The sequence below is a fragment of the Pseudophryne corroboree genome, chromosome 6, assembly GCF_028390025.1.
Source record: "Pseudophryne corroboree isolate aPseCor3 chromosome 6, aPseCor3.hap2, whole genome shotgun sequence".
NCBI classification, from domain to species: domain Eukaryota; kingdom Metazoa; phylum Chordata; class Amphibia; order Anura; family Myobatrachidae; genus Pseudophryne; species Pseudophryne corroboree.
In genome coordinates this window covers 836,025,109-836,051,861 of record NC_086449.1, presented here as the reverse complement: position 1 = coordinate 836,051,861, position 26,753 = coordinate 836,025,109, and the positions used below count along the sequence as shown (strand labels likewise).

The 26,753-nt window shown below is 47.2% G+C and overlaps 1 protein-coding gene across 1 annotated transcript in view; it reads left to right on the top strand.

Moving 5' to 3' along the window:
* The window catches only part of PYROXD1 (pyridine nucleotide-disulphide oxidoreductase domain 1), a 154,676-nt gene that overhangs the window by 40,392 nt on the left and 87,531 nt on the right, over positions 1 to 26,753 (top strand). The window contains exons 3-4 of the mRNA XM_063930089.1: positions 3,581 to 3,661; positions 15,534 to 15,653. Of these exons, the coding sequence (XP_063786159.1) occupies positions 3,581 to 3,661; positions 15,534 to 15,653 (201 nt within the window). The remainder of the gene's footprint in view (positions 1 to 3,580; positions 3,662 to 15,533; positions 15,654 to 26,753) is intronic.

The window sequence follows — 26,753 nt, the reverse complement described above, 5'->3', positions numbered from 1 at the left end:
ATGGTCACCTGTCCTCCCTTCCCTTCCTGGCAGGTAGCGCTCCATCAATCATTGCCTATGGACACCTGTCCTCCCTTCCCTTCCTGGCAGGTAGCGCTCTATCAATCAGTGCCTATGGATACCTGTCCTCCCTTCCCTTCCTGGCAGGTAGCGCTCTTATGAATCAATGCCTATGGTCACCTGTCCTCCCTTCCCTTCCTGGCAGGTAGCGCTCTATCAATCAGTGCCTATGGTCACCTGTGCTCCCTTCCCTTCCTGGCAGGTAGCGCTCTTATGAATCAGTGCCTATGGGCACCTGTCCTCCCTTCCCTTACTGGCAGGTAGCGCTCCATCAGTCATTGCCTATGGACACCTGTCCTCCCTTCCCTTCCTGGCAGGTAGCCCTCTATCAATCAGTGCCTATGGACACCTGTCCTCCCTTCCCTTCCTGGCAAGTAGCGCTTTTATGAATCAATGCTTATGGTCACCTGTCCTCCCTTCCCTTCCTGGCAGGTAGCGCTCTTATCAATCAATGCCTATGGACACCTGTCCTCCCTTCCCTTCCTGGCAGGTAGCCCTCTATCAATCAGTGCCTATGGACACCTGTCCTCCCTTCCCTTCCTGGCAGGTAGCGCTCTATCAATCAGTGCCTATGGACACCTGTCCTCCCTTCCCTTCCTGGCAGGTAGCGCTCCATCAATCAGTGCCTCATGTCACCTGTCCTCCCTTCCCTTCCTGGCAGGTAGCGCTCTATCAATCAGTGCCTATGGACACCTGTCCTCCCTTCCCTTCCTGGCAGGTAGAGCTCTATCAATCAGTGCCTAGGGACACCTGTCCTCCCTTCCTGGCAGGTAGCGCTCTATCAATCAGTGCCTATGGACACCTGTCCTCCCTTCCCTTCCTGGCAAGTAGCGCTTTTATGAATCAATGCTTATGGTCACCTGTCCTCCCTTCCCTTCCTGGCAGGTAGCGCTCTTATCAATCAATGCCTATGGACACCTGTCCTCCCTTCCCTTCCTGGCAGGTAGTGCTCTTATCAATCAGTGCCTATAGACACCTATCCTTCCTTCCCTTCCTGGCAGGTAGTGCTCTTATCAATCAGTGCCTATGGACACCTGTCCTCCCTTCCCTTCCTGGCAGGTAGCGCTCCATCAATCAGTGCCTATGGACACCTGTCCTCCCTTCCCTTCCTGGCAGGTAGAGCTCTATCAATCAGTGCCTATGGACACCTGTCCTCCCTTCCTGGCAGGTAGCGCTCTATCAATCAGTGCCTATGGTCACCTGTCCTCCCTTCCCTTCCTGGCAGGTAGCGCTCTAATGAATCAATGCCTATGGTCACCTGTCCTCCCTTCCCTTCCTGGCAGGTAGCGCTCTATCAATCAGTGCCTATGGACACCTGTCCTCCCTTCCCTTCCTGGCAGGTAGCGCTCTTATGAATCAATGCCTTTGGTCACCTGTCCTCCCTTCCCTTCCTGGCAGGTAGCGCTCCATCAATCAGTGCCTCATGTCACCTGTCCTCCCTTCCCTTCCTGGCAGGTAGAGCTCTATCAATCAGTGCCTAGGGACACCTGTCCTCCCTTCCTGGCAGGTAGCGCTCTATCAATCAGTGCCTATAGACACCTATCCTCCCTTCCCTTCCTGGCAGGTAGTGCTGTTATCAATCAGTGCCTATGGACACCTGTCCTCCCTTCCCTTCCAGGCAGGTAGCGCTCTTATCAATCAGTGCCTATGGTCACCTGTCCTCCCTTCCCTTCCTGGCAGGTAGCGCTCTAATGAATCAATGCCTATGGTCACCTGTCCTCCCTTCCCTTCCTGGCAGGTAGCGCTCTATCAATCAGTGCCTATGGTCACCTGTGCTCCCTTCCTGCCTATGGACACCTGTCCTCACTTCCCTTCCTGGCAGGTAGCGCTCTATCAATCAATGCCTATGGTCACCTGTCCTCCCTTCCCTTCCTGGCAGGTAGCGCTCTTATGAATCAGTGCCTATGGGCACCTGTCCTCCCTTCCCTTACTGGCAGGTAGCGCTCCATCAATCATTGCCTATGGACACCTGTCCTCCCTTCCCTTCCTGGCAGGTAGCGCTCTATCAATCAGTGCCTATGGACACCTGTCCTCCCTTCCCTTCCTGGCAGGTAGCGCTCTATCAATCAGTGCCTATGGACACCTGTCCTCCCTTCCCTTCCTGGCAGGTAGCGCTCTTATGAATCAATGCCTATGGTCACCTGTCCTCCCTTCCCTTCCTGGCAGGTAGCGCTCCATCAATCATTGCCTATGGACACCTGTCCTCCCTTCCCTTCCTGGCAGGTAGCGCTTTTATGTATCAATGCTTGTGGTCACCTGTCCTCCCTTCCCTTCCTGGCAGGTAGCGCTCTTATCAATCAATGCCTATGGACACCTGTCCTCCCTTCCCTTCCTGGCAGGTAGCGCTCTTATCAATCAGTGCCTATGGACACCTGTCCTCCCTTCCCTTCCTGGCAGGTAGCGCTCTATCAATCAGTGCCTATAGTCACCTATCCTCCCTTCCCTTCCTGGCAGGTAGTGCTGTTATCAATCAGTGCCTATGGACACCTGTCCTCCCTTCCCTTCCTGGCAGGTAGCGCTCTTATCAATCAGTGCCTATGGTCACCTGTCCTCCCTTCCCTTCATGGCAGGTAGCGCTCTTATCAATCAATGCCTATGGGCACCTGTCCTCCCTTCCCTTCCTGGCAGGTAGCGCTCTATCAATCAGTGCCTATGGACACCTGTCCTCCCTTCCCTTCCTGGCAGGTAGCGCTCCTATCAATCATTGCCTATGGTCACCTGTCCTCCCTTCCCTTCCTGGCAGGTAGCTCTCTTATCAATCAGTGCCTATGGACACCTGTCTTCCCTTCCTGGCAGTTAGCGTTCTATCAATCAGTGCCTATGGTCACCTGTCATCCCTTCCCTTCCTGGCAGGTAGCCCTCTATCAATCAGTGCCTATGGACACCTGTCCTCCCTTCCCTTCCTGGCAGGTAGCGCTCTTATCAATCAATGCCTATGGTCACCTGTGCTCCCTTCCCTTCCTGGCAGGTAGCGCTCTTATCAATCAATGCCTATGGTCACCTGTCCTCCCTTCCCTTCCTGGCAGGTAGCGCTCTATCAATCAGTGCCTATGGGCACCTGTCCTCCCTTCCCTTCCTGGCAGGTAGCGCTCTTATCAATCAGTGCCTATGGACACCTGTCCTCCCTTCCCTTCCTGGCAAGTAGCGCTCTTATCAATCAGTGCCTATGGTTCCTGTCCTCCCTTCCCTTCCTGGCAGGTAGCGCTCTTATCAATCAGTGCCTATGGACACCTGTCCTCCCTTCCCTTCCTGGCAGGTAGCGCTCTCTCAATCAATGCCTATTGGTCACCTGTGCTCCCTTCCCTTTCTGGCAGGTAGCGCTCTATCAATCAATGCCTATGGTACCTGTGCTCCCTTCCCTTCCTGGCAGGTAGCGCTCTATCAATCATTGCCTATGGGCACCTGTGCTCCCTTCCCTTCCTGGCAGGTAGCGCTCTATTAATCAATGCCTATGCCTAACCGTCACCTGTTGCGTCCTCTGCAGACAGAGTGATAATGCAGTGTTGTTTCTGTATTTCAGCTTGCACTCCAGTTTACAGAAGAGGACGTGCTCTTGCTCACAGCGGCCCCTTTAATTAAGGCTGTCACTAATTTTAAACAGGTAAGAATCCCTCACATTTTAGGGCATTTATGGGATTGCCCATGAAATGAATTCTAATCCTCTGGAGACACCTCTGTGTCATGCAGACAGTGCAGCTGCCACTTCTGTCACATCTGAACCATTCCCTGGGCTGCATCACCCATACTGATCCCTATAGTACAGTACAGAAGTAACAGGGCTGCATCACCCATACTGATCCCTATAGTACAGTACAGAAGTAACAGGGCTGCACCACCCATACTGATCCCTATAGTACAGTACACAAGTAACAGGGCTGCATCACCCATACTGATCCCTATAGTACAGTACACAAGTAACAGGGCTGCATCACCCATACTGATCCCTATAGTACAGTACACAAGTAACAGGGCTGCATTACCCATACTGATCCCTATAGTACAGTACAGAAGTAACAGGGCTGCACCACCCATACTGATCCCTATAGTACATTACAGAAGTAACAGGGCTGCATCACCCATACTGATCCCTATAGTACAGTACAGAAGTAACAGGGCTGCATCACCCATACTGATCCCTATAGTACAGTACAGAAGTAACAGGGCTGCATCACCCATACTGATCCCTATAGTACATTACAGAAGTAACAGGGCTGCATCACCCATACTGATCCCTATAGTACAGTACAGAAGTAACAGGACTGCATCACCCATACTGATCCCTATAGTACAGTACAGTAGTAACAGGGCTGCATCACCCATACTGATCCCTATAGTACATTACAGAAGTAACAGGGCTGCATTACCCATACTGATCCCTATAGTACATTACAGAAGTAACAGGGCTGCATCACCCATACTGATCCCTATAGTACAGTACAGAAGTAACAGGGCTGCATCACCCATACTGATCCCTATAGTACATTACAGAAGTAACAGGGCTGCATCACCCATACTGATCCCTATAGTACAGTACAGAAGTAACAGGACTGCATCACCCATACTGATCCCTATAGTACAGTACAGTAGTAACAGGGCTGCATCACCCATACTGATCCCTATAGTACATTACAGAAGTAACAGGGCTGCATTACCCATACTGATCCCTATAGTACATTACAGAAGTAACAGGGCTGCATCACCCATACTGATCCCTATAGTACAGTACAGAAGTAACAGGGCTGCATCACCCATACTGATCCCTATAGTACATTACAGAAGTAACAGGGCTGCATCACCCATACTGATCCCTATAGTACAGTACAGAAGTAACAGGACTGCATCACCCATACTGATCCCTATAGTACAGTACAGTAGTAACAGGGCTGCATCACCCATACTGATCCCTATAGTACATTACAGAAGTAACAGGGCTGCATTACCCATACTGATCCCTATAGTACATTACAGAAGTAACAGGGCTGCATCACCCATACTGATCCCTATAGTACAGTACAGAAGTAACAGGGCTGCATCACCCATACTGATCCCTATAGTACAGTACAGAAGTAACAGGGCTGCATCACCCATACTGATCCCTATAGTACAGTACAGAAGTAACAGGACTGCATCACCCATACTGATCCCTATAGTACAGTACAGTAGTAACAGGGCTGCATCACCCATACTGATCCCTATAGTACATTACAGAAGTAACAGGGCTGCATCACCCATACTGATCCCTATAGTACATTACAGAAGTAACAGGGCTGCATCACCCATACTGATCCCTATAGTACATTACAGAAGTAACAGGGCTGCATCACCCATACTGATCCCTATAGTACAGTACAGAAGTAACAGGGCTGCATCACCCATACTGATCCCTGTAGTACAGTACAGAAGTAACAGGGCTGCATTACCCATACTGATCCCTATAGTACATTACAGAAGTAACAGGGCTGCATCACCCATACTGATCCCTATAGTACAGTACAGAAGTAACAGGGCTGCACCACCCATACTGATCCCTATAGTACATTACAGAAGTAACAGGGCTGCATCACCCATACTGATCCCTATAGTACAGTACAGAAGTAACAGGGCTGCATCACCCATACTGATCCCTATAGTACATTACAGAAGTAACAGGGCTGCATCACCCATACTGATCCCTATAGTACAGTACAGAAGTAACAGGACTGCATCACCCATACTGATCCCTATAGTACAGTACAGTAGTAACAGGGCTGCATCACCCATACTGATCCCTATAGTACATTACAGAAGTAACAGGGCTGCATCACCCATACTGATCCCTATAGTACATTACAGAAGTAACAGGGCTGCATCACCCATACTGATCCCTATAGTACATTACAGAAGTAACAGGGCTGCATCACCCATACTGATCCCTATAGTACAGTACAGAAGTAACAGGGCTGCATCACCCATACTGATCCCTATAGTACAGTACAGAAGTAACAGGGCTGCATCACCCATACTGATCCCTATAGTACAGTACAGAAGTAACAGGACTGCATCACCCATACTGATCCCTATAGTACAGTACAGTAGTAACAGGGCTGCATCACCCATACTGATCCCTATAGTACAGTACAGAAGTAACAGGGCTGCACCACCCATACTGATCCCTATAGTACATTACAGAAGTAACAGGGCTGCATCACCCATACTGATCCCTATAGTACAGTACAGTAGTAACAGGACTGCACCACCCATACTGATCCCTATAGTACAGTACAGAAGTAACAGGGCTGCATCACCCATACTGATCCCTATAGTACAGTACAGAAGTAACAGGGCTGCGTCACCCATACTGATCCCTATAGTACAGTACAGAAGTAACAGGGCTGCATCACCCATACTGATCCCTATAGTACAGTACAGTAGTAACAGGGCTGCATCACCCATACTGATCCCTATAGTACAGTACAGAAGTAACAGGGCTGCATCACCCATACTGATCCCTATAGTACAGTACAGAAGTAACAGGGCTGCACCACCCATACTGATCCCTATAGTACAGTACAGAAGTAACAGGGCTGCACCACCCATACTGATCCCTATAGTACATTACAGAAGTAACAGGGCTGCATCACCCATACTGATCCCTATTGTACAGTACAGAAGTAACAGGGCTGCACCACCCATACTGATCCCTATAGTACAGTACAGAAGTAACAGGGCTGCATTACCCATACTGATCCCTATAGTACATTACAGAAGTAACAGGGCTGCATTACCCATACTGATCCCTATAGTACAGTACAGAAGTAACAGGGCTGCATCACCCATACTGATCCCTATAGTACAGTACAGAAGTAACAGGGCTGCACCACCCATACTGATCCCTATAGTACATTACAGAAGTAACAGGGCTGCATCACCCATACTGATCCCTATAGTACAGTACAGAAGTAACAGGGCTGCACCACCCATACTGATCCCTATAGTACATTACAGAAGTAACAGGGCTGCATCACCCATACTGATCCCTATAGTACAGTACAGAAGTAACAGGGCTGCACCACCCATACTGATCCCTATAGTACAGTACAGAAGTAACAGGGCTGCATTACCCATACTGATCCCTATAGTACATTACAGAAGTAACAGGGCTGCATTACCCATACTGATCCCTATAGTACAGTACAGAAGTAACAGGGCTGCATTACCCATACTGATCCCTATAGTACAGTACAGAAGTAACAGGGCTGCGTCACCCATACTGATCCCTATAGTACAGTACAGAAGTAACAGGGCTGCACCACCCATACTGATCCCTATAATACAGTACAGAAGTAACAGGGCTGCATTACCCATACTGATCCCTATAGTACAGTACAGAAGTAACAGGGCTGCACCACCCATACTGATCCCTATAGTACAGTACAGAAGTAACAGGGCTGCATTACCCATACTGATCCCTATAGTACAGTACACAAGTAACAGGGCTGCACCACCCATACTGATCCCTATAGTACAGTACAGAAGTAACAGGGCTGCAATACCCATACTGATCCCTATAGTACAGTACAGAAGTAACAGGGCTGCACCACCCATACTGATCCCTATAGTACAGTACAGAAGTAACAGGGCTGCACCACCCATACTGATCCCTATAGTACAGTACAGAAGTAACAGGGCTGCACCACCCATACTGATCCCTATAGTACAGTACAGAAGTAACAGGGCTGCACCACCCATACTGATCCCTATACGACAGTACAGAAGTAACAGGACTGCATCACCCATACTGATCCCTATAGTACAGTACAGAAGTAACAGGGCTGCATCACCCATACTGATCCCTATAGTACAGTACAGAAGTAACAGGGCTGCATTACCCGTACTGATCCCTATAGTACAGTACAGAGGTAACAGGGCTGCAATACCCATACTGATCCCTATAGTACAGTACAGAAGTAACAGGGCTGCATCACCCATACTGATCCCTATACGACAGTACAGAAGTAACAGGACTGCACCACCCATACTGATCCCTATAGTACAGTACAGAAGTAACAGGGCTGCACCACCCATACTGATCCCTATAGTACAGTACAGAAGTAACAGGGCTGCACCACCCATACTGATCCCTATAGTACAGTACAGAAGTAACAGGGCTGCATTACCCATACTGATCCCTATAGTACATTACAGAAGTAACAGGGCTGCATCACCCATACTGATCCCTATAGTACAGTACAGAAGTAACAGGGCTGCACCACCCATACTGATCCCTATAGTACAGTACAGAAGTAACAGGGCTGCATTACCCATACTGATCCCTATAGTACAGTACAGAAGTAACAGGGCTGCATTACCCATACTGATCCCTATAGTACATTACAGAAGTAACAGGGCTGCATCACCCATACTGATCCCTATAGTACAGTACAGAAGTAACAGGGCTGCATTACCCATACTGATCCCTATAGTACAGTACGGAAGTAACAGGGCTGCATTACCCATATTAATCCCTATAGTGCAGTACAGAAGTAACAGGGCTGCATCACCCATACTGATCCCTATAGTACAGTATGGAAGTAACAGGGCTGCATTACCCATATTAATCCCTATAGTGCCGTACAGAAGTAACAGGGCTGCATTACCCATACTGATCCCTATAGTACAGTATGGAAGTAACAGGGCTGCATTACCCATACTGATCCCTATAGTACAGTATGGAAGTAACAGGGCTGCATTACCCATATTAATCCCTATAGTGCAGTACAGAAGTAACAGGGCTGCATTACCAATACTAATCCCTATAGTACAGTACAGAAGTAACAAGGCTGCATTACCCATACTGATCCCTATAGTACAGTACAGAAGTAACAGGGCTGCATTACCCATACTGATCCCTATAGTACAGTACGGAAGTAACAAGGCTGCATTACCCATACTGATCCCTATAGTACAGTACAGAAGTAACAGGGCTGCTTTACTCATACTGATCCCTATAGTACAGTACAGAAGTAACAGGGCTGCGTTACCAATACTGATCCCTATAGTACAGTACGGAAGTAACAGGGCTGCGTTACCCATACTGATCCCTATAGTACAGTACGGAAGTAACAGGGCTGCATCACCCATACTGATCCCTATAGTACAGTATAGAAGTAACAGGGCTGCGTCACCCATACTGATCCCTATAGTACAGTACAGAGGTAACAGGACTGCACCACCCATACTGATCCCTATAGTACAGTATAGAAGTAACAGGGCTGCGTCACCCATACTGATCCCTATAGTACAGTACAGAAGTAACAGGGCTTCATCACCCATACTGATCCCTATAGTACAGTACAGAAGTAACAGGGCTTCATCACCCATACTGATCCCTATAGTACAGTACAGAAGTAACAGGGCTGCAATACCCATATTGATCCCTATAGTACACTACAGAGGTAACAGGGCTGCACCACCCATACTGATCCCTATAGTACAATACAGAAGTAACATACTGATCCCTATAGTACAGTACAGAAGTAACAGGGCTGCATCACCCATACTGATCCCTATAGTACAGTACAGAAGTAACAGGGCTGCACCACCCATACTGATCCCTATAGTACAGTACAGAAGTAACAGGGCTGCACCACCCATACTGATCCCTATAGTACAGTACAGAAGTAACAGGGCTGCATTACCCATACTGATCCCTATAGTACATTACAGAAGTAACAGGGCTGCATCACCCATACTGATCCCTATAGTACAGTACAGAAGTAACAGGGCTGCACCACCCATACTGATCCCTATAGTACAGTACAGAAGTAACAGGGCTGCATTACCCATACTGATCCCTATAGTACAGTACAGAAGTAACAGGGCTGCATTACCCATACTGATCCCTATAGTACATTACAGAAGTAACAGGGCTGCATCACCCATACTGATCCCTATAGTACAGTACAGAAGTAACAGGGCTGCATTACCCATACTGATCCCTATAGTACAGTACGGAAGTAACAGGGCTGCATTACCCATATTAATCCCTATAGTGCAGTACAGAAGTAACAGGGCTGCATCACCCATACTGATCCCTATAGTACAGTATGGAAGTAACAGGGCTGCATTACCCATATTAATCCCTATAGTGCCGTACAGAAGTAACAGGGCTGCATTACCCATACTGATCCCTATAGTACAGTATGGAAGTAACAGGGCTGCATTACCCATACTGATCCCTATAGTACAGTATGGAAGTAACAGGGCTGCATTACCCATATTAATCCCTATAGTGCAGTACAGAAGTAACAGGGCTGCATTACCAATACTAATCCCTATAGTACAGTACAGAAGTAACAAGGCTGCATTACCCATACTGATCCCTATAGTACAGTACAGAAGTAACAGGGCTGCATTACCCATACTGATCCCTATAGTACAGTACGGAAGTAACAAGGCTGCATTACCCATACTGATCCCTATAGTACAGTACAGAAGTAACAGGGCTGCTTTACTCATACTGATCCCTATAGTACAGTACAGAAGTAACAGGGCTGCGTTACCAATACTGATCCCTATAGTACAGTACGGAAGTAACAGGGCTGCGTTACCCATACTGATCCCTATAGTACAGTACGGAAGTAACAGGGCTGCATCACCCATACTGATCCCTATAGTACAGTATAGAAGTAACAGGGCTGCGTCACCCATACTGATCCCTATAGTACAGTACAGAGGTAACAGGACTGCACCACCCATACTGATCCCTATAGTACAGTATAGAAGTAACAGGGCTGCGTCACCCATACTGATCCCTATAGTACAGTACAGAAGTAACAGGGCTTCATCACCCATACTGATCCCTATAGTACAGTACAGAAGTAACAGGGCTTCATCACCCATACTGATCCCTATAGTACAGTACAGAAGTAACAAGGCTGCAATACCCATATTGATCCCTATAGTACACTACAGAGGTAACAGGGCTGCACCACCCATACTGATCCCTATAGTACAATACAGAAGTAACATACTGATCCCTATAGTACAGTACAGAAGTAACAGGGCTGCATCACCCATACTGATCCCTATAGTACAGTACAGAAGTAACAGGGCTGCAATACCCATATTGATCCCTATAGTACAGTACAGAGGTAACAGGGCTGCACCACCCATACTGATCCCTATTGTACAATACAGAAGTAACATACTGATCCCTATAGTACAGTACAGAAGTAACAGGGCTGCATCACCCATACTGATCCCTATAGTACAGTACAATAGTAACATACTGATCCCTATAGTACAGTACAGAAGTAACAGGGCTGCATCACCCATACTGATCCCTATAGTACAATACAGAAGTAACATACTGACCCCTATAGTACAGTACAGAAGTAACAGTGCTGCATTACCCATACTGATCCCTATAGTACAATACAGAAGTAACATACTGATCCCTATAGTACAATACAGAAGTAACATACTGATCCCTATAGTACAATACAGAAGTAACATACTGATCCCTATAGTACAGTACAGAGGTAACAGTGCTGCATTACCCATACTGATCCCTATAGTACAGTACAGAAGTACCAGTGCTGCACCACCCATACTGATCCCTATAGTACAGTACAGTAGTAACAGGGCTGCACCACCCATACTGATCCCTATAGTACAGTACAGAAGTAACAGGGCTGCATTACCCATACTGATCCCTATAGTACAGTACAGAAGTAACAGGGCTGCATTACCCATACTGATCCCTATAGTACAGTACAGAAGTAACAGGACTGCACCACCCATACTGATCCCTATAGTACAGTACAGAAGTAACAGGGCTGCATCACCCATACTGATCCCTATAGTACATTACAGAAGTAACAGGGCTGCATTACCCATACTGATCCCTATAGTACAGTACAGAAGTAACAGGGCTGCATCACCCATACTGATCCCTATAGTACAGTACAGAAGTAACAGGGCTGCACCACCCATACTGATCCCTATAGTACAGTACAGAAGTAACAGGGCTGCATTACCCATACTGATCCCTATAGTACAGTACAGAAGTAACAGGGCTGCATTACCCATACTGATCCCTATAGTACATTACAGAAGTAACAGGGCTGCACCACCCATACTGATCCCTATAGTACAGTACAGAAGTAACATACTGATCCCTATAGTACAGTACAGAAGTAACAGGGCTGCATTACCCATACTGATCCCTATAGTACAGTACAGAAGTAACAGGGCTGCATCACCCATACTGATCCCTATAGTACAGTACAGAAGTAACAGGGCTGCATTACCCATACTGATCCCTATAGTACAGTACAGAAGTAACAGGGCTGCATTACCCATACTGATCCCTATAGTACAGTACAGAAGTAACAGGACTGCACCACCCATACTGATCCCTATAGTACAGTACAGAAGTAACAGGGCTGCATCACCCATACTGATCCCTATAGTACAGTACACAAGTAACAGGGCTGCATCACCCATACTGATCCCTATAGTACATTACAGAAGTAACAGGGCTGCATTACCCGTACTGATCCCTATAGTACAGTACAGAAGTAACAGGGCTGCATCACCCATACTGATCCCTATAGTACAGTACACAAGTAACAGGGCTGCATCACCCATACTGATCCCTATAGTACATTACAGAAGTAACAGGGCTGCATTACCCGTACTGATCCCTATAGTACAGTACAGAAGTAACAGGGCTGCATCACCCATACTGATCCCTATAGTACAGTACAGAAGTAACAGGACTGCACCACCCATACTGATCCCTATAGTACAGTACAGAAGTAACAGGACTGCACCACCCATACTGATCCCTATAGTACAGTACAGAAGTAACAGGGCTGCATTACCCGTACTGATCCCTATAGTACAGTACAGAAGTAACATACTGATCCCTATAGTACAGTACAGAAGTAACATACTGATCCCTATAGTACAGTACAGAAGTAACATACTGATCCCTATAGTACAGTACAGAAGTAACAGGGCTGCATTACCCATACTGATCCCTATAGTACAGTACAGAAGTAACAGGGCTGCACCACCCATACTGATCCCTATAGTACAGTACAGAAGTAACAGGGCTGCATTACCCGTACTGATCCCTATAGTACAGTACAGAAGTAACATACTGATCCCTATAGTACAGTACAGAAGTAACATACTGATCCCTATAGTACAGTACAGAAGTAACATACTGATCCCTATAGTACAGTACAGAAGTAACAGGGCTGCATTACCCATACTGATCCCTATAGTACAGTACAGAAGTAACAGGGCTGCATTACCCATACTGATCCCTATAGTACATTACAGAAGTAACAGGGCTGCATCACCCATACTGATCCCTATAGTACAGTACAGAAGTAACAGGGCTGCATTACCCATACTGATCCCTATAGTACAGTACAGAAGTAACAGGGCTGCATTACCCATACTGATCCCTATAGTACATTACAGAAGTAACAGGGCTGCATCACCCATACTGATCCCTATAGTACAGTACAGAAGTAACAGGGCTGCATTACCCATACTGATCCCTATAGTACAGTACAGAAGTAACAGGGCTGCATCACCCATACTGATCCCTATAGTACATTACAGAAGTAACAGGGCTGCATCACCCATACTGATCCCTGTAGTACAGTACAGAAGTAACAGGGCTGCATTACCCATACTGATCCCTGTAGTACAGTACAGAAGTAACAGGGCTGCATTACCCATACTGATCCCTATAGTACAGTACAGAAGTAACAGTGCTGCATTACCCATACTGATCCCTATAGTACATTACAGAAGTAACAGGGCTGCATCACCCATACTGATCCCTATAGTACAGTACAGAAGTAACAGGGCTGCATTACCCATACTGATCCCTATAGTACATTACAGAAGTAACAGGGCTGCATCACCCATACTGATCCCTATAGTACAGTACAGAAGTAACAGGGCTGCATCACCCATACTGATCCCTGTAGTACAGTACAGAAGTAACAGGGCTGCATCACCCATACTGATCCCTGTAGTACAGTACAGAAGTAACAGGGCTGCATTACCCATACTGATCCCTATAGTACAGTACAGAAGTAACAGGGCTGCATTACCCATACTGATCCCTATAGTACAGTACTGAAGTAACAGGGCTGCATTACCCATACTGATCCCTATAGTACATTACAGAAGTAACAGGGCTGCATCACCCATACTGATCCCTATAGTACAGTACAGAAGTAACAGGGCTGCATCACCCATACTGATCCCTATAGTACAGTACAGAAGTAACAGGGCTGCATTACCCATACTGATCCCTATAGTACAGTACTGAAGTAACAGGGCTGCATTACCCATACTGATCCCTATAGTACAGTACGGAAGTAACAGGGCTGCATCACCCATACTGATCCCTATAGTACAGTACAGAAGTAACAGGGCTGCATCACCCATACTGATCCCTATAGTACATTACAGAAGTAACAGGGCTGCATCACCCATACTGATCCCTATAGTACAGTACAGAAGTAACAGGGCTGCATCACCCATACTGATCCCTGTAGTACAGTACAGAAGTAACAGGGCTGCATTACCCATACTGATCCCTATAGTACAGTACAGAAGTAACAGGGCTGCATTACCCATACTGATCCCTATAGTACAGTACAGAAGTAACAGGGCTGCATTACCCATACTGATCCCTATAGTACAGTACAGAAGTAACAGGGCTGCATCACCCATACTGATCCCTATAGTACAGTACAGAAGTAACAGGGCTGCATCACCCATACTGATCCCTATAGTACATTACAGAAGTAACAGGGCTGCATCACCCATACTGATCCCTGTAGTACAGTACAGAAGTAACAGGGCTGCATCACCCATACTGATCCCTATAGTACAGTACAGAAGTAACAGGGCTGCATCACCCATACTGATCCCTATAGTACAGTACAGAAGTAACAGGGCTGCATCACCCATACTGATCCCTATAGTACAGTACAGTAGTAACAGGGCTGCATTACCCATACTGATCCCTATAGTACAGTACAGAAGTAACAGGGCTGCACCACCCATACTGATCCCTATAGTACAGTACAGAAGTAACAGGGCTGCATTACCCATACTGATCCCTATAGTACATTACAGAAGTAACAGGGCTGCATCACCCATACTGATCCCTATAGTACAGTACAGAAGTAACAGGGCTGCATCACCCATACTGATCCCTATAGTACAGTACAGAAGTAACAGGGCTGCATTACCCATACTGATCCCTATAGTACAGTACAGAAGTAACAGGGCTGCATTACCCATACTGATCCCTATAGTACAGTACAGAAGTAACAGGGCTGCATCACCCATACTGATCCCTATAGTACAGTACAGTAGTAACAGGGCTGCATCACCCATACTGATCCCTATAGTACAGTACAGAAGTAACGCCTGTTTATCCTTTTTAGGTTTCCAGGACATTAGAAGAGTTTGATGTTGAGGAACAAGTAAGCAGTGTATTGGAGAGCAGGTACCCCAACATTAAAGTTGTGCAGTCAGCTGTGAAAGAGTTAAAGACTAATCAACAGGTAAATGCAGTGGGGAGCTCTCTAGTGGTGGCTGAGTAGGTGTGTGCTCACGTGGTAGGAGAGTGGGGGCGCTCTCTAGTGGTGGCTCAGTAGGTGTGTGCTCACATGGTAGGAGAGTGGGGGGCTCTCTAGTGGCGACTCAGTAGGAGTGTGCTCACGTGGTAGGACAGTGGCGGCACTCTCTACTGGTGGCACAGTAGGTGTGTGCTCACGTGGTAGGAGAGTGGGTGCTCTCTAGTGGTGGCTCAGTAGGTGTGTGCTCATGTGGTAGGAGAGTGGGGGGGGTCTCTAGTGGTGGCTCAGTAGGTGTGTGCTCACATGGTAGGAGAGTGGCGTCACTCTAGTGGTGGCTCAGTAGGTGTGTGCTCACGTGGTAGGAGAGTGGGAGCGCTCTCTATTTGTGGCTCAGTAGGTGTGTGCTCACATGGTAGGAGAGTGGGGGATAAATAGATGTGGCTCAGTAGGTGTGTGCTCACGTGGTAGAAGAGTGGGGGCGCTCTCTAGTGGTGGCTCAGGTGTGTGCTCACGTGGTAGGAAGGTGGGGGCACTTTCTAGTGGTGGCTCAGTAGGTGTGTGCTCACGTGGTAGGAGAGTTGGGGCGCTTTCTAGTGGCGGCTCAGTAGGTGTGTGCTCACGTGGTAGGAGAGTGGGGGCGCTTTCTAGTGGTGGCTCAGTAGGTGTGTGCTCACATGGTAGGAGAGTGGGGGCGCTTTCTAGTGGTGGCTCAGTAGGTGTGTGCTCATGTGGTAGGAGAGTGGGGGCGCTCTCTAGTGGTGGCTCAGTAGGTGTGTGCTCAGGTGGTAGGAGAGTGAGGGCGCTTTCTAGTGGTGGCTCAGTAAGTGTGTGCTCACGTGGTAGGAGAGTGGGGGCGCTTTCTAGTGGTGGCTCAGTAGGTGTGTGCGCACGTGGTAGGAGAGTTGGGGCGCTTTCTAGTGGTGGCTCAGTAGGTGTGTGCTCACGTGGTAGGAGAGTTGGGGCGATTTCTAGTGGTGGCTCAGTAGGTGTGTGCTCACGTGGTAGGAGAGTGGGGGCGCTTTCTAGTGGTGGCTCAGTAGGTGTGTGCTCACGTGGTAGGAGAGTGAGGGCGCTTTCTAGTGGTGGCTCAGTAAGTGTGTGCGCACGTGGTAGGAGAGTTGGGGCGCTTTCTAGTGGTGGCTCAGTAGGTGTGTGCTCACGTGGTAGGAGAGTTGGGGCGATTTCTAGTGGTGGCTCAGTAGGTGTGTGCTCACGTGGTAGGAGAGTTGGGGCGCTTTCTAGTGGTGGCTCAGTAGGTGTGTGCTCACGTGGTAGGAGAGTGGGGGCGCTCTCTAGTGGTGGCTCAGTACAGGTGCGGCAGTAAATTCTTTCACCAGTGTAACTGAATGTTTACTTGTATTACCATAGATCTATTGTGTGTATTGTACCTGTGTCACCGTAGATCTATTGTATGCATTGTACCTGTGTCACCGTAGATCTATTGTATGTATTGTACCTGTGTCACTGTAGATCTATTGTATGTATTGTACCTGTGTCACCGTAGATCTATTGTGTGTATTGTACCTGTGTCACTGTAGATCTATTGTATGTATTGTACCTGTGTCACCTTAGATATATTGTATGTATTGTACCTGTGTCACCGTAGATCTATTGTGTGTATTGTACCTGTGTCACTGTAGATCTATTGTATGTATTGTACCTGTGTCACCTTAGATATATTGTATGTATTGTACCTGTGTCACTGTAGATCTATTGTATGCATTGTACCTGTGTCACCTTAGATATATTGTATGTATTGTACCTGTGTCACTGTAGATCTATTGTATGTATTGTACCTGTGTCACCGTAGATCTATTGTGTGTATTGTACCTGTGTCACTGTAGATCTATTGTATGTATTGTACCTGTGTCACCGTAGATCTATTGTGTGTATTGTACCTGTGTCACTGTAGATCTATTGTATGCATTGAACCTGTGTCACTGTAGATCTATTGTATGTATTGTACCTGTGTCACTGTAGATCTATTGTATGTATTGTACCTGTGTCACTGTAGATCTATTGTATGTATTGTACCTGTGTCACCGTAGATCTATTGTGTGTATTGTACCTGTGTCACCGTAGATCTATTGTATGCATTGTACCTGTGTCACTGTAGATCTATTGTATGCATTGTACCTGTGTCACTGTAGATCTATTGTGTGTATTGTACCTGTGTCACCGTAGATCTATTGTATGTATTGTACCTGTGTCACCGTAGATCTATTGTATGTATTGTACCTGTGTCACTGTAGATCTATTGTATATATTGTACCTGTGTCACCGTAGATCTATTGTATGTATTGTACCTGTGTCACTGTAGATCTATTGTATGTATTGTACCTGTGTCACCGTAGATCTATTGTATGTATTGTACCTGTGTCACCGTAGATCTATTGTATGTATTGTACCTGTGTCACCGTAGATCTATTGTATGTATTGTACCTGTGTCACCGTAGATCTATTGTGTGTATTGTACCTGTGTCACCGTAGATCTATTGTATGTATTGTACCTGTGTCACCGTAGATCTATTGTATGTATTGTACCTGTGTCACTGTAGATCTATTGTATGTATTGTACCTGTGTCACTGTAGATCTATTGTATGTATTGTACCTGTTTTACTGTAGATCTATTGTATGTATTGTACCTGTGTCACCGTAGATCTATTGTGTGTATTGTACCTGTGTCACCGTAGATCTATTGTATGTATTGTACCTGTGTCACCGTAGATCTATTGTATGTATTGTACCTGTGTCACTGTAGATCTATTGTATGTATTGTACCTGTCACTGTAGATCTATTGTATGTATTGTACCTGTGTCACCGTAGATCTATTGTATGTATTGTACCTGTGTCACCGTAGATCTATTGTGTGTATTGTACCTGTGTCACCGTAGATCTATTGTATGTATTGTACCTGTGTCACTGTAGATCTATTGTATGTATTGTACCTGTGTCACTGTAGATCTATTGTATGTATTGTACCTGTGTCACTGTAGATCTATTGTGTGTATTGTACCTGTGTCACCGTAGATCTATTGTATGTATTGTACCTGTGTCACCGTAGATCTACTGTATGTATTGTACCTGTGTCACTGTAGATCTATTGTATGTATTGTACCTGTGTCACTGTAGATCTATTGTATGTATTGTACCTGTGTCACTGTAGATCTATTGTATGTATTGTACCTGTGTCACCGTAGATCTATTGTATGTATTGTACCTGTGTCACTGTAGATCTATTGTATGTATTGTACCTGTGTCACCGTAGATCTACTGTATGTATTGTACCTGTGTCACTGTAGATCTATTGTATGTATTGTACCTGTGTCACCGTAGATCTATTGTATGCATTGTACCTGTGTCACCGTAGATCTATTGTGTGTATTGTACCTGTGTTACGTTGCCTGAAACAACTTTCTCTTTCATCCACTAGGGGACACTGGAGTTCCTCTTAGACATTAGGGGGTGTGAAGCCTGCAACCGGAGGTGTGGCACAATCTAAAAAAATTAGCATTGTCTGCACAGCCGGTTCCTCCCCTTCACGCCCCTCATGCCTCAGTTTTGAAAATTGTGCTGGAGGTAAAGCACGTAGGAGCAGATAGCTCCTGACTAAAAACTACAAAGAAAGCAGGCTGCGTCAACCTAGGAAAAGGAGGACAAAGCCTATGTCTTATATGAGAGACAAAGACCCCTTCTGAAGGGATCTGCATCTCTCATCAGGAGATCCTCAAATATTACACAGTGAGTAATGGTTGTAAAGGGCCATAGGAATATCCCTCATAGCGGGGTAAACGGCGCATATGAAATACAGCACCCACTTAGAGGGAGCTGTTAGCAGAGGAGGCGCCGCTGTAATACATTGCGCGGCTGGGGAGACAGATCGCGCCGCTGATACAGTAATGGAGCCCGCGCTGCGGGGAGGCGCGCGCCGCTCGGGAGCCTGACTGAAGCAGAGCTCCCGGTTCGCGCGTGCGCCGAGACGCCGCAGGGGGAGACTGACAGGGGTAAGCGGCAGGCTCAGTTTTCAGTGCTGATAGCGCGCGCGGCCATAGCAACGGGACAGAGCGCCGCTGAGGCGTCCCGGTTCGCGCGTGCGCTGGGATCAGACGCCGCAGTACAAGGTTTTCTCAGCTCCCTCCGGGTCTAAGGTGGTCAAATAAGGGGGAAGGAAGTCTCCCTGGCTAGTAGGCTCCTTTTACACTTCTCCTCAATACAGGGGTGGCTGCGCAGGCATTTTTAATGAAGTGTATAGAAAAGTTTGATGGTGGCCATCTTTAATTCCACATATAGGCGCCAAAACTGAGGGATAGGGATCAGCCCTCCTCCTCTTATGCCTTATCCAATGAATAAGCATTTATTGTAAATAAGATTTCTCTAACGTCCTAGTGGATGCTGGGGACTCCGTCAGGACCATGGGGAATAGTGGCTCCGCAGGAGACAGGGCACAAAAAGTAAGCTTTTAGGATCACATGGTGTGTACTGGCTCCTCCCCCTATGACCCTCCTCCAAGCCTCAGTTAGGTTTTTGTGCCCGTCCGAGCAGGGTGCAATCTAGGTGGCTCTCTTAAAGAGCAACAGGCTCACTGCTACGAGGGACTTAGGGGAGAGAAGTGAACTCACCTGCGTGCAGGATGGATTGGCTTCTTAGGCTACTGGACACCATTAGCTCCAGAGGGAGTCGGAACACAGGTCTCGCCCTGGGGTTCGTCCCGGAGCCGCGCCGCCGACCCCCCTTGCAGATGCTGAAGATTGAAGAGGTCCGGAACCAGGCGGCAGAAGACTTTCAGTCTTCATCAGGTAGCGCACAGCACTGCAGCTGTGCGCCATTGTTGTCAGCACACTTCACACAGCGGTCACGGAGGGTGCAGGGCGCGGGGGGGGGGCGCCCTGGGCAGCAATGTATAATACCTGTATGGCGAAAAATACATCACATATAGCCCTTGAGGCTATATGGATGTATTTAACCCCTGCCAGATATCACAGACTCCGGAGAAGAAGCCCGCCGAAAAGGGGGCGGGGCCTATTCTCCTCAGCACACAGCGCCATTTTCCCTCACAGAAATGCTGGTGGGAAGGCTCCCATGCTCTCCCCTGCACTGCACTACAGAAACAGGGTTAAAAACAGAGAGGGGGGGCACTGATTTGGCGATATGAATATATATTAAAATGCTATAAGGGAGGAACACTTATATAAAGGTTGTCCCTGTATAATTATAGCGTTTTGGTGTGTGCTGGCAAACTCTCCCTCTATCTCCCCAAAGGGCTAGTGGGTCCTGTCCTCTATCAGAGCATTCCCTATGTGTGTGCTGTATGTCGGTACGTGTGTGTCGACATGTATGAGGAAAATGTTGGTGAGGAGGCGGAGCAAATTGCCTGTAATGGTGATGTCACTCTCTAGGGAGTCGACACCGGAATGGATGGCTTAATTATGGAATTACGTGATAATGTCAACACGCTGCAAGCCGGTTGACGACATGAGACGGCCGGCGAACAAATTAGTACCTGTCCAGGCGTCTCAAACACCGTCAGGGGCTGTAAAACGCCCATTTACCTCAGTCGGTCGACACAGACCCAGACACGGACACTGATTTCAGTGTCGACGGTGAAGAAACAAACGTATTTTCCTTTAGGGCCACACGTTAAGGGCAATGAAGGAGGTGTTACATATTTCTGATACTACAAGTACCACAAAAAAGGGTATTATGTGGGATGTGAAAAAACTACCTGTAGTTTTTCCTGAATCAGATAAATTAAATGAAGTGTGTGAGATGCGTGGGTTTCCCCCGATAGAAAATTATTGGCGGTATACCCTTTCCCGCCAGAAGTTAGGGCGCGTTGGGAAACACCCCTTAGGGTGGATAAGGCGCTCACATGCTTATCAGAACAAGTGGCGGTACCATCTACAGATAGGGCCGTACTTAAGGAGCCAGCTGATAGGAGGCTGGAAAATATCCTAAAAAGTATACACACACATGCTGGTGTTATACTGCGACCAGCGATCGCCTCAGCCTGGATGTGCAGAGCTGAGGTGGCTTGGTCGGATTCCCTGACTAAAAATATTGATACCCTTGACAGGGACAGTATTTTATTGACTATAAGAGCATTTAAAGGATGCATTTCTATATATCCGAGATGCGCAGAGGGATATTTGCACTCTGGCATCAAGAGTAAATGCGATGTCCATATCTGCAAGAAGATGTTTATGGACACGACAGTGGTCAGGTGATGCAGATTCCAAACGGCACAAAGATGTATTGCCGTATAAAGGGGAGGAATTATTTGGGGTCGGTCCATGGGACCTGGTGGCCACGGCAACTGCTGGAAAATCCACCGTTTTTTACCCTAAGTCACATCTCTGCAGAAAAAGACACCGTCTTTTCAGCCTCAGTCCTTTCGTCCCTATAAGAGTCATATCTGCCCAGGGATAGAGGAAAGGGAAGAAGACTGCAGCAGGCAGCCCATTCCCAGGAACAGAAGCCCTCCACCGCTTCTACCAAGTTCTCAGCATGACGCTGGGACCGTACAGGACCCCTGGATCCTACAAGTAGTATCCAAGGGGTACAGATTGGAATGTCGAGACGTTTCCCCCTCGCAGGTTCCTGTAGTCTGCTGTACCAATGTCTCCCTCCGACAGGGAGGCAGTATTGAAAACAATTCACAAGCTGTATTCCCAGCAGGTGATAATAAAATTACCCCTCCTACAACAAGGAAAGGGGTATTATTCCACACTATATGGTGGTACTGAAGCCAGAAGGCTAGGTGAGACCTATTCTAAATCTGAAATATTTGAACACTTACAAAGGTTCAAATCCAGATGCAGTCACTCAGAGCAGTGATAGCGAACCGGGAAGAAGGGGACTATATGGTGTCCCGGGACATCAGGGATGCTTACCTCCATGTCCCAAAATTTGCCTTTCTCACCAAGGGTACCTCAGGTTCGTGGTACAGAACTGTCACTATCAGTTTCAGACGATGCCGTTGGATTGTCCAAGGCACCCCGGGTCCTTACCAAGGTAATGACCGAAATGAGGATTCGTCTTCAAAGAAAATGGACGACCTCCTGATAAGAACAAGGTCCAGAGAACAGTTGGAGGTCAGAGTAGCACTATCTCAAGTAGTTCTACGACAGCACGGGTGGATTCTAAATATTCCAAAACCGCAGTTGTTCCGACGACACGTCTGCTGGTCCTAGGGATGATTCTGGACACAGTCCAGAAAAAGGTGTTTCTCCCAGAGGAGAAAGCCAGGGAGTTATCCGAGCTAATCGGGATCCTCCTAAAACCAGGAAAAGTGTCAGTGCATCATTGCACAAGAGTCCTGGTAAAAATGGTGGCTTATTACGAAGCGATTCCATTCGGCAGATTTCACGCAAGAACTCTTCAGTGGGATCTGCTGGACAAATGGTCCGGATCGCATCTTCAGATGCATCAGCGGATAACCCTATATCCAAGGACAAGGGTGTCTCTCCTGTGGTGATTACAGAGTGCTCATCTTCTAGAGGGCCGCAGATTCGGCATTCAGGATTGGATGCTGGTGACCACGGAGGCCAGCCTGAGAGGCTGGGGAGCAGTCACACAGGGAAAAAATTTCCAGGGAGTGTGATCAAGTCTGGAGAATTCTCTCCACATAAATATACTGGAGCTAAGAGCAAATTTATAATGCTCTAAGCTTAGCAAGACCTCTGCTTCAAGGTCAGCCGGTATTGATCCAGTGGGATAACATCACGGCAGTCGCCCACGTAAACAGAAAGGGCGGCACAAGAAGCAGGAGGGCAGTGGCAAAACTGCAAGGATTTTTCGCTAGGCGGAAAATCATGTGATAGCACTGTCAGCAGTGTTCATTCCGGGAGTGGACGACTGGGAAGCAGACTTCCTCAGCAGGCACGACCTCCACCCAGGAGAGTGGGAACTTCATCGGGAAGTTTTCCGCATGATTGTGAACCGTTGGGAAAGACCAAAGGTGGACATGATGGCGTCCCGCCCGAACAAAAAACGGGCCAGGTATTGCGCCAGGTCACGAGACCTTCAGGCGATAGCTGTGGACGTCCTGGTAACACCGTGGGTGTAACAGTCGGTGTATGTGTTCCCTCCTCTGCTTCTCATAACCAAGGTATTGAGAATTATAAGACGTAGAGGAGTAAGAACTATACTCGTGGCTCCGGATTGGCCAAGAGGGACTTGGTACCCGGAACTTCAAGAGATGCTCACAGAGGACTAATGGCCTCGGGAGCTAAGAAGGGACTTGCTTCAGCAAGTACCATGTCTGTTCCAAGACTTACCGCGGCTGCGTTTGACGGCATGGCGGTTGAACGCCGGATCCTAAGGGAAAAGGCATTTCGGAAGAGGTCATACCTACCCTGGTCAAAGCCAGGAAGGAGGTGACCGCACAACGTTATCACCACATGTGGTGAAAATATGTTGCGTGGGTGAGGCCAGGAAGGCCCCACGAAGAAATTTCAACTAGGTCGATTTCTGCACTTCCTGCAAACAGGAGTGTCTATGAGCCTCAAATTGGGGTCCATTAAGGTTCAAGTTTCGGCCCTGTAGATTTTCTTCCAGAAAGAATTGGCTTCGGTTCCTGAAGTCCAGAAGTTTGTCAAGGGAGTATTGCATATACAGCCCCTTTTGTGCCTCCAGTGGCACCGTGGGATCTCAACGTAGTGTTGGGATTCCTCAAATCATATTGGTTTGAACCGCTCAAATCTGTGGATTTGAAATATCTCACATGGAAAGTGACCATGCTGTTGGCCCTGGCCTCGGCCAGGCGATTGTCAGAATTGGCGGCTTTGTCTTCCAAAAGCCCATATTTAATTTTCCATTCGGACAGGGCAGAACTGCGGACTTGTCCCCAGTTTCTTCCTAAGGTGGTGTCAGCGTTTCACCTGAAACAACCTATTGTGGTGCCTGCGGCTACTAGGGACTTGGAGGACTCCAAGTTGCTAGACGTTGTCAGGGCCCTGAAAATATATATATATATATATATAATTCCAGGACGGCTGGAGTCAGAAAGTCTGACTTGCTGTTTATATTGTATGCACCCAAAAAGCTGGGTGCTCCTGCTTCTAAGCAGACTATTGCTCGTTGGATTTGTAGTACAATTCAGCTTGCACATTCTGTGGCAGGCCTGCCACAGCCAAAATCTGTAAATGCCCATTCCACAAGGAAGGTGGGCTCATCTTGGGCGGCTGCCCGAGGGGTCTCGGCTTTACAACTTTGCCGAGCAGCTACGTGGTCAGGGGGGAACACGTTTGTAAAATTCTACAAATTTGATACCCTGGCTGAGGAGGACCTGGAGTTTCTCTCATTCGGTGCTGCAGAGTCATCCGCACTCTCCCGCCCGTTTGGGAGCTTTGGTATAATCCCCATGGTCCTGACGGAGTCCCCAGCATCCACTAGGACGTTAGAGAAAATAAGATTTTACTTACCGATAAATCTATTTCTCGTAGTCCGTAGTGGATGCTGGGCGCCCATCCCAAGTGCGGATTGTCTGCATTACTTGTACATAATTATTGTTACAAAAATCGGGTTGTTATTGTTGTGGGCCATCTTTTCAGAGGCTCCTTCGTTGTTATCATACTGTTAACTGGGTTCAAATCACAGGTTGTACGGTGTGATTGGTGTGGCTGGTATGAGTCTTACCCGGGATTCAAGATCCTTCCTTATTGTGTACGCTCGTCCGGGCACAGTACCTAACTGAGGCTTGGAGGAGGGTCATAGGGGGAGGAGCCAGTACACACCATGTGATCCTAAAAGCTTACTTTTTGTGCCCTGTCTCCTGCGGAGCCGCTATTCCCCATGGTCCTGACGGAGTCCCCAGCATCCACTACGGACTACGAGAAATAGATTTATCGGTAAGTAAAATCTTATTTTACCCCTGCTGGTGAGTTTTAGATGTCATTAGATAGAATTGAGGATCTCCTCCAGAATAATTCTTTGTCACTTATATTTTCAAAGGACTTCTATTCAAAGATCCTGAGGAAAATACTGGAAGCACGTAGACAACCTACTACCGTAGCTGATTGACAGCTGGGTCTGTGAGGGCTGCAAACCGGCTGGTGTTAAGGAAGAAGATATTTATAATTTATTTTTATTTTTTTATTTTTTAGTTATTTTTGTCTACCCCTTTTAGTAAGAAAGGAGAAGTTTTTACAGCCGGTTTCAATCGCTTAACTCCCGTCATTTACAGCAGACTTTCTCTTCCTGGTGTAAAGGGAGAAAGCTCTGTTTAATTGTTAAATTAACGAATAATCATGTCTAAGGCAGCAACCAAGACATCTAAGACCTATTATGTGTGTACGAAATGTAACAGAAAAAACACGAGGGTTGGCAGCTCCGGTGTGTGCGACTCCTGCTTGGACAGGGACGCGCAGCCGGGGACCAGTGCTCAGTCTAGGTCATGGGAGGATATTCTTACGGATAGAATATCCAAGGAAATGGCGGAATCACGCAAGCAACAATCAGAGTGGGCTGCGGGATTCTCAAAGACGATGGAGGAGTTCCTCATCAAATTAACGCCGCCCGCACAAGCAGACACGAATGTGCGCAAGGCAGTTAAAAGACCCCTTCCTGTTGTTCAGGTAACAGAGGAAGATGATGGTCTTATTATGGATACGGAGGAAGGTGAGTTAATTGAATCTAACCTGGACGTCGACTCTACGGAAGAGGAGTCGGCAATCTCAGGTATTGACTCCTTAATTGACGCTGTTAAAGACATCCTGGACTTTAAGGGAGAAGAGATTAAGGAACCTGAAGAATTCTACTTATTCGAATCCCAGAAACCACGTTCAGCAGTGTTTCCCATTCCTAAATCTCTCCAAATTCAAATGGAGGAGGCCTGGAAGCAACCTGATAAGCGTTTTCAATTCCCAAAACGTTTTCAGGTAACGTACCCTTTACCTAAGGAGGTAATGGATAAATGGAAGAATCCACCGGTAGTGGATGCTTCCCTAGGAAGATTATCAAAAAAGACAATATTGCCGATACCTAATGTAACGACTTTAAAGGATGTTTCAGATCGTAAAGTTGACACAGCTTTAAAGTCGATTTTTGTAGCAGCAGGTGCGGCACAGAGGCCTACACTCATCTG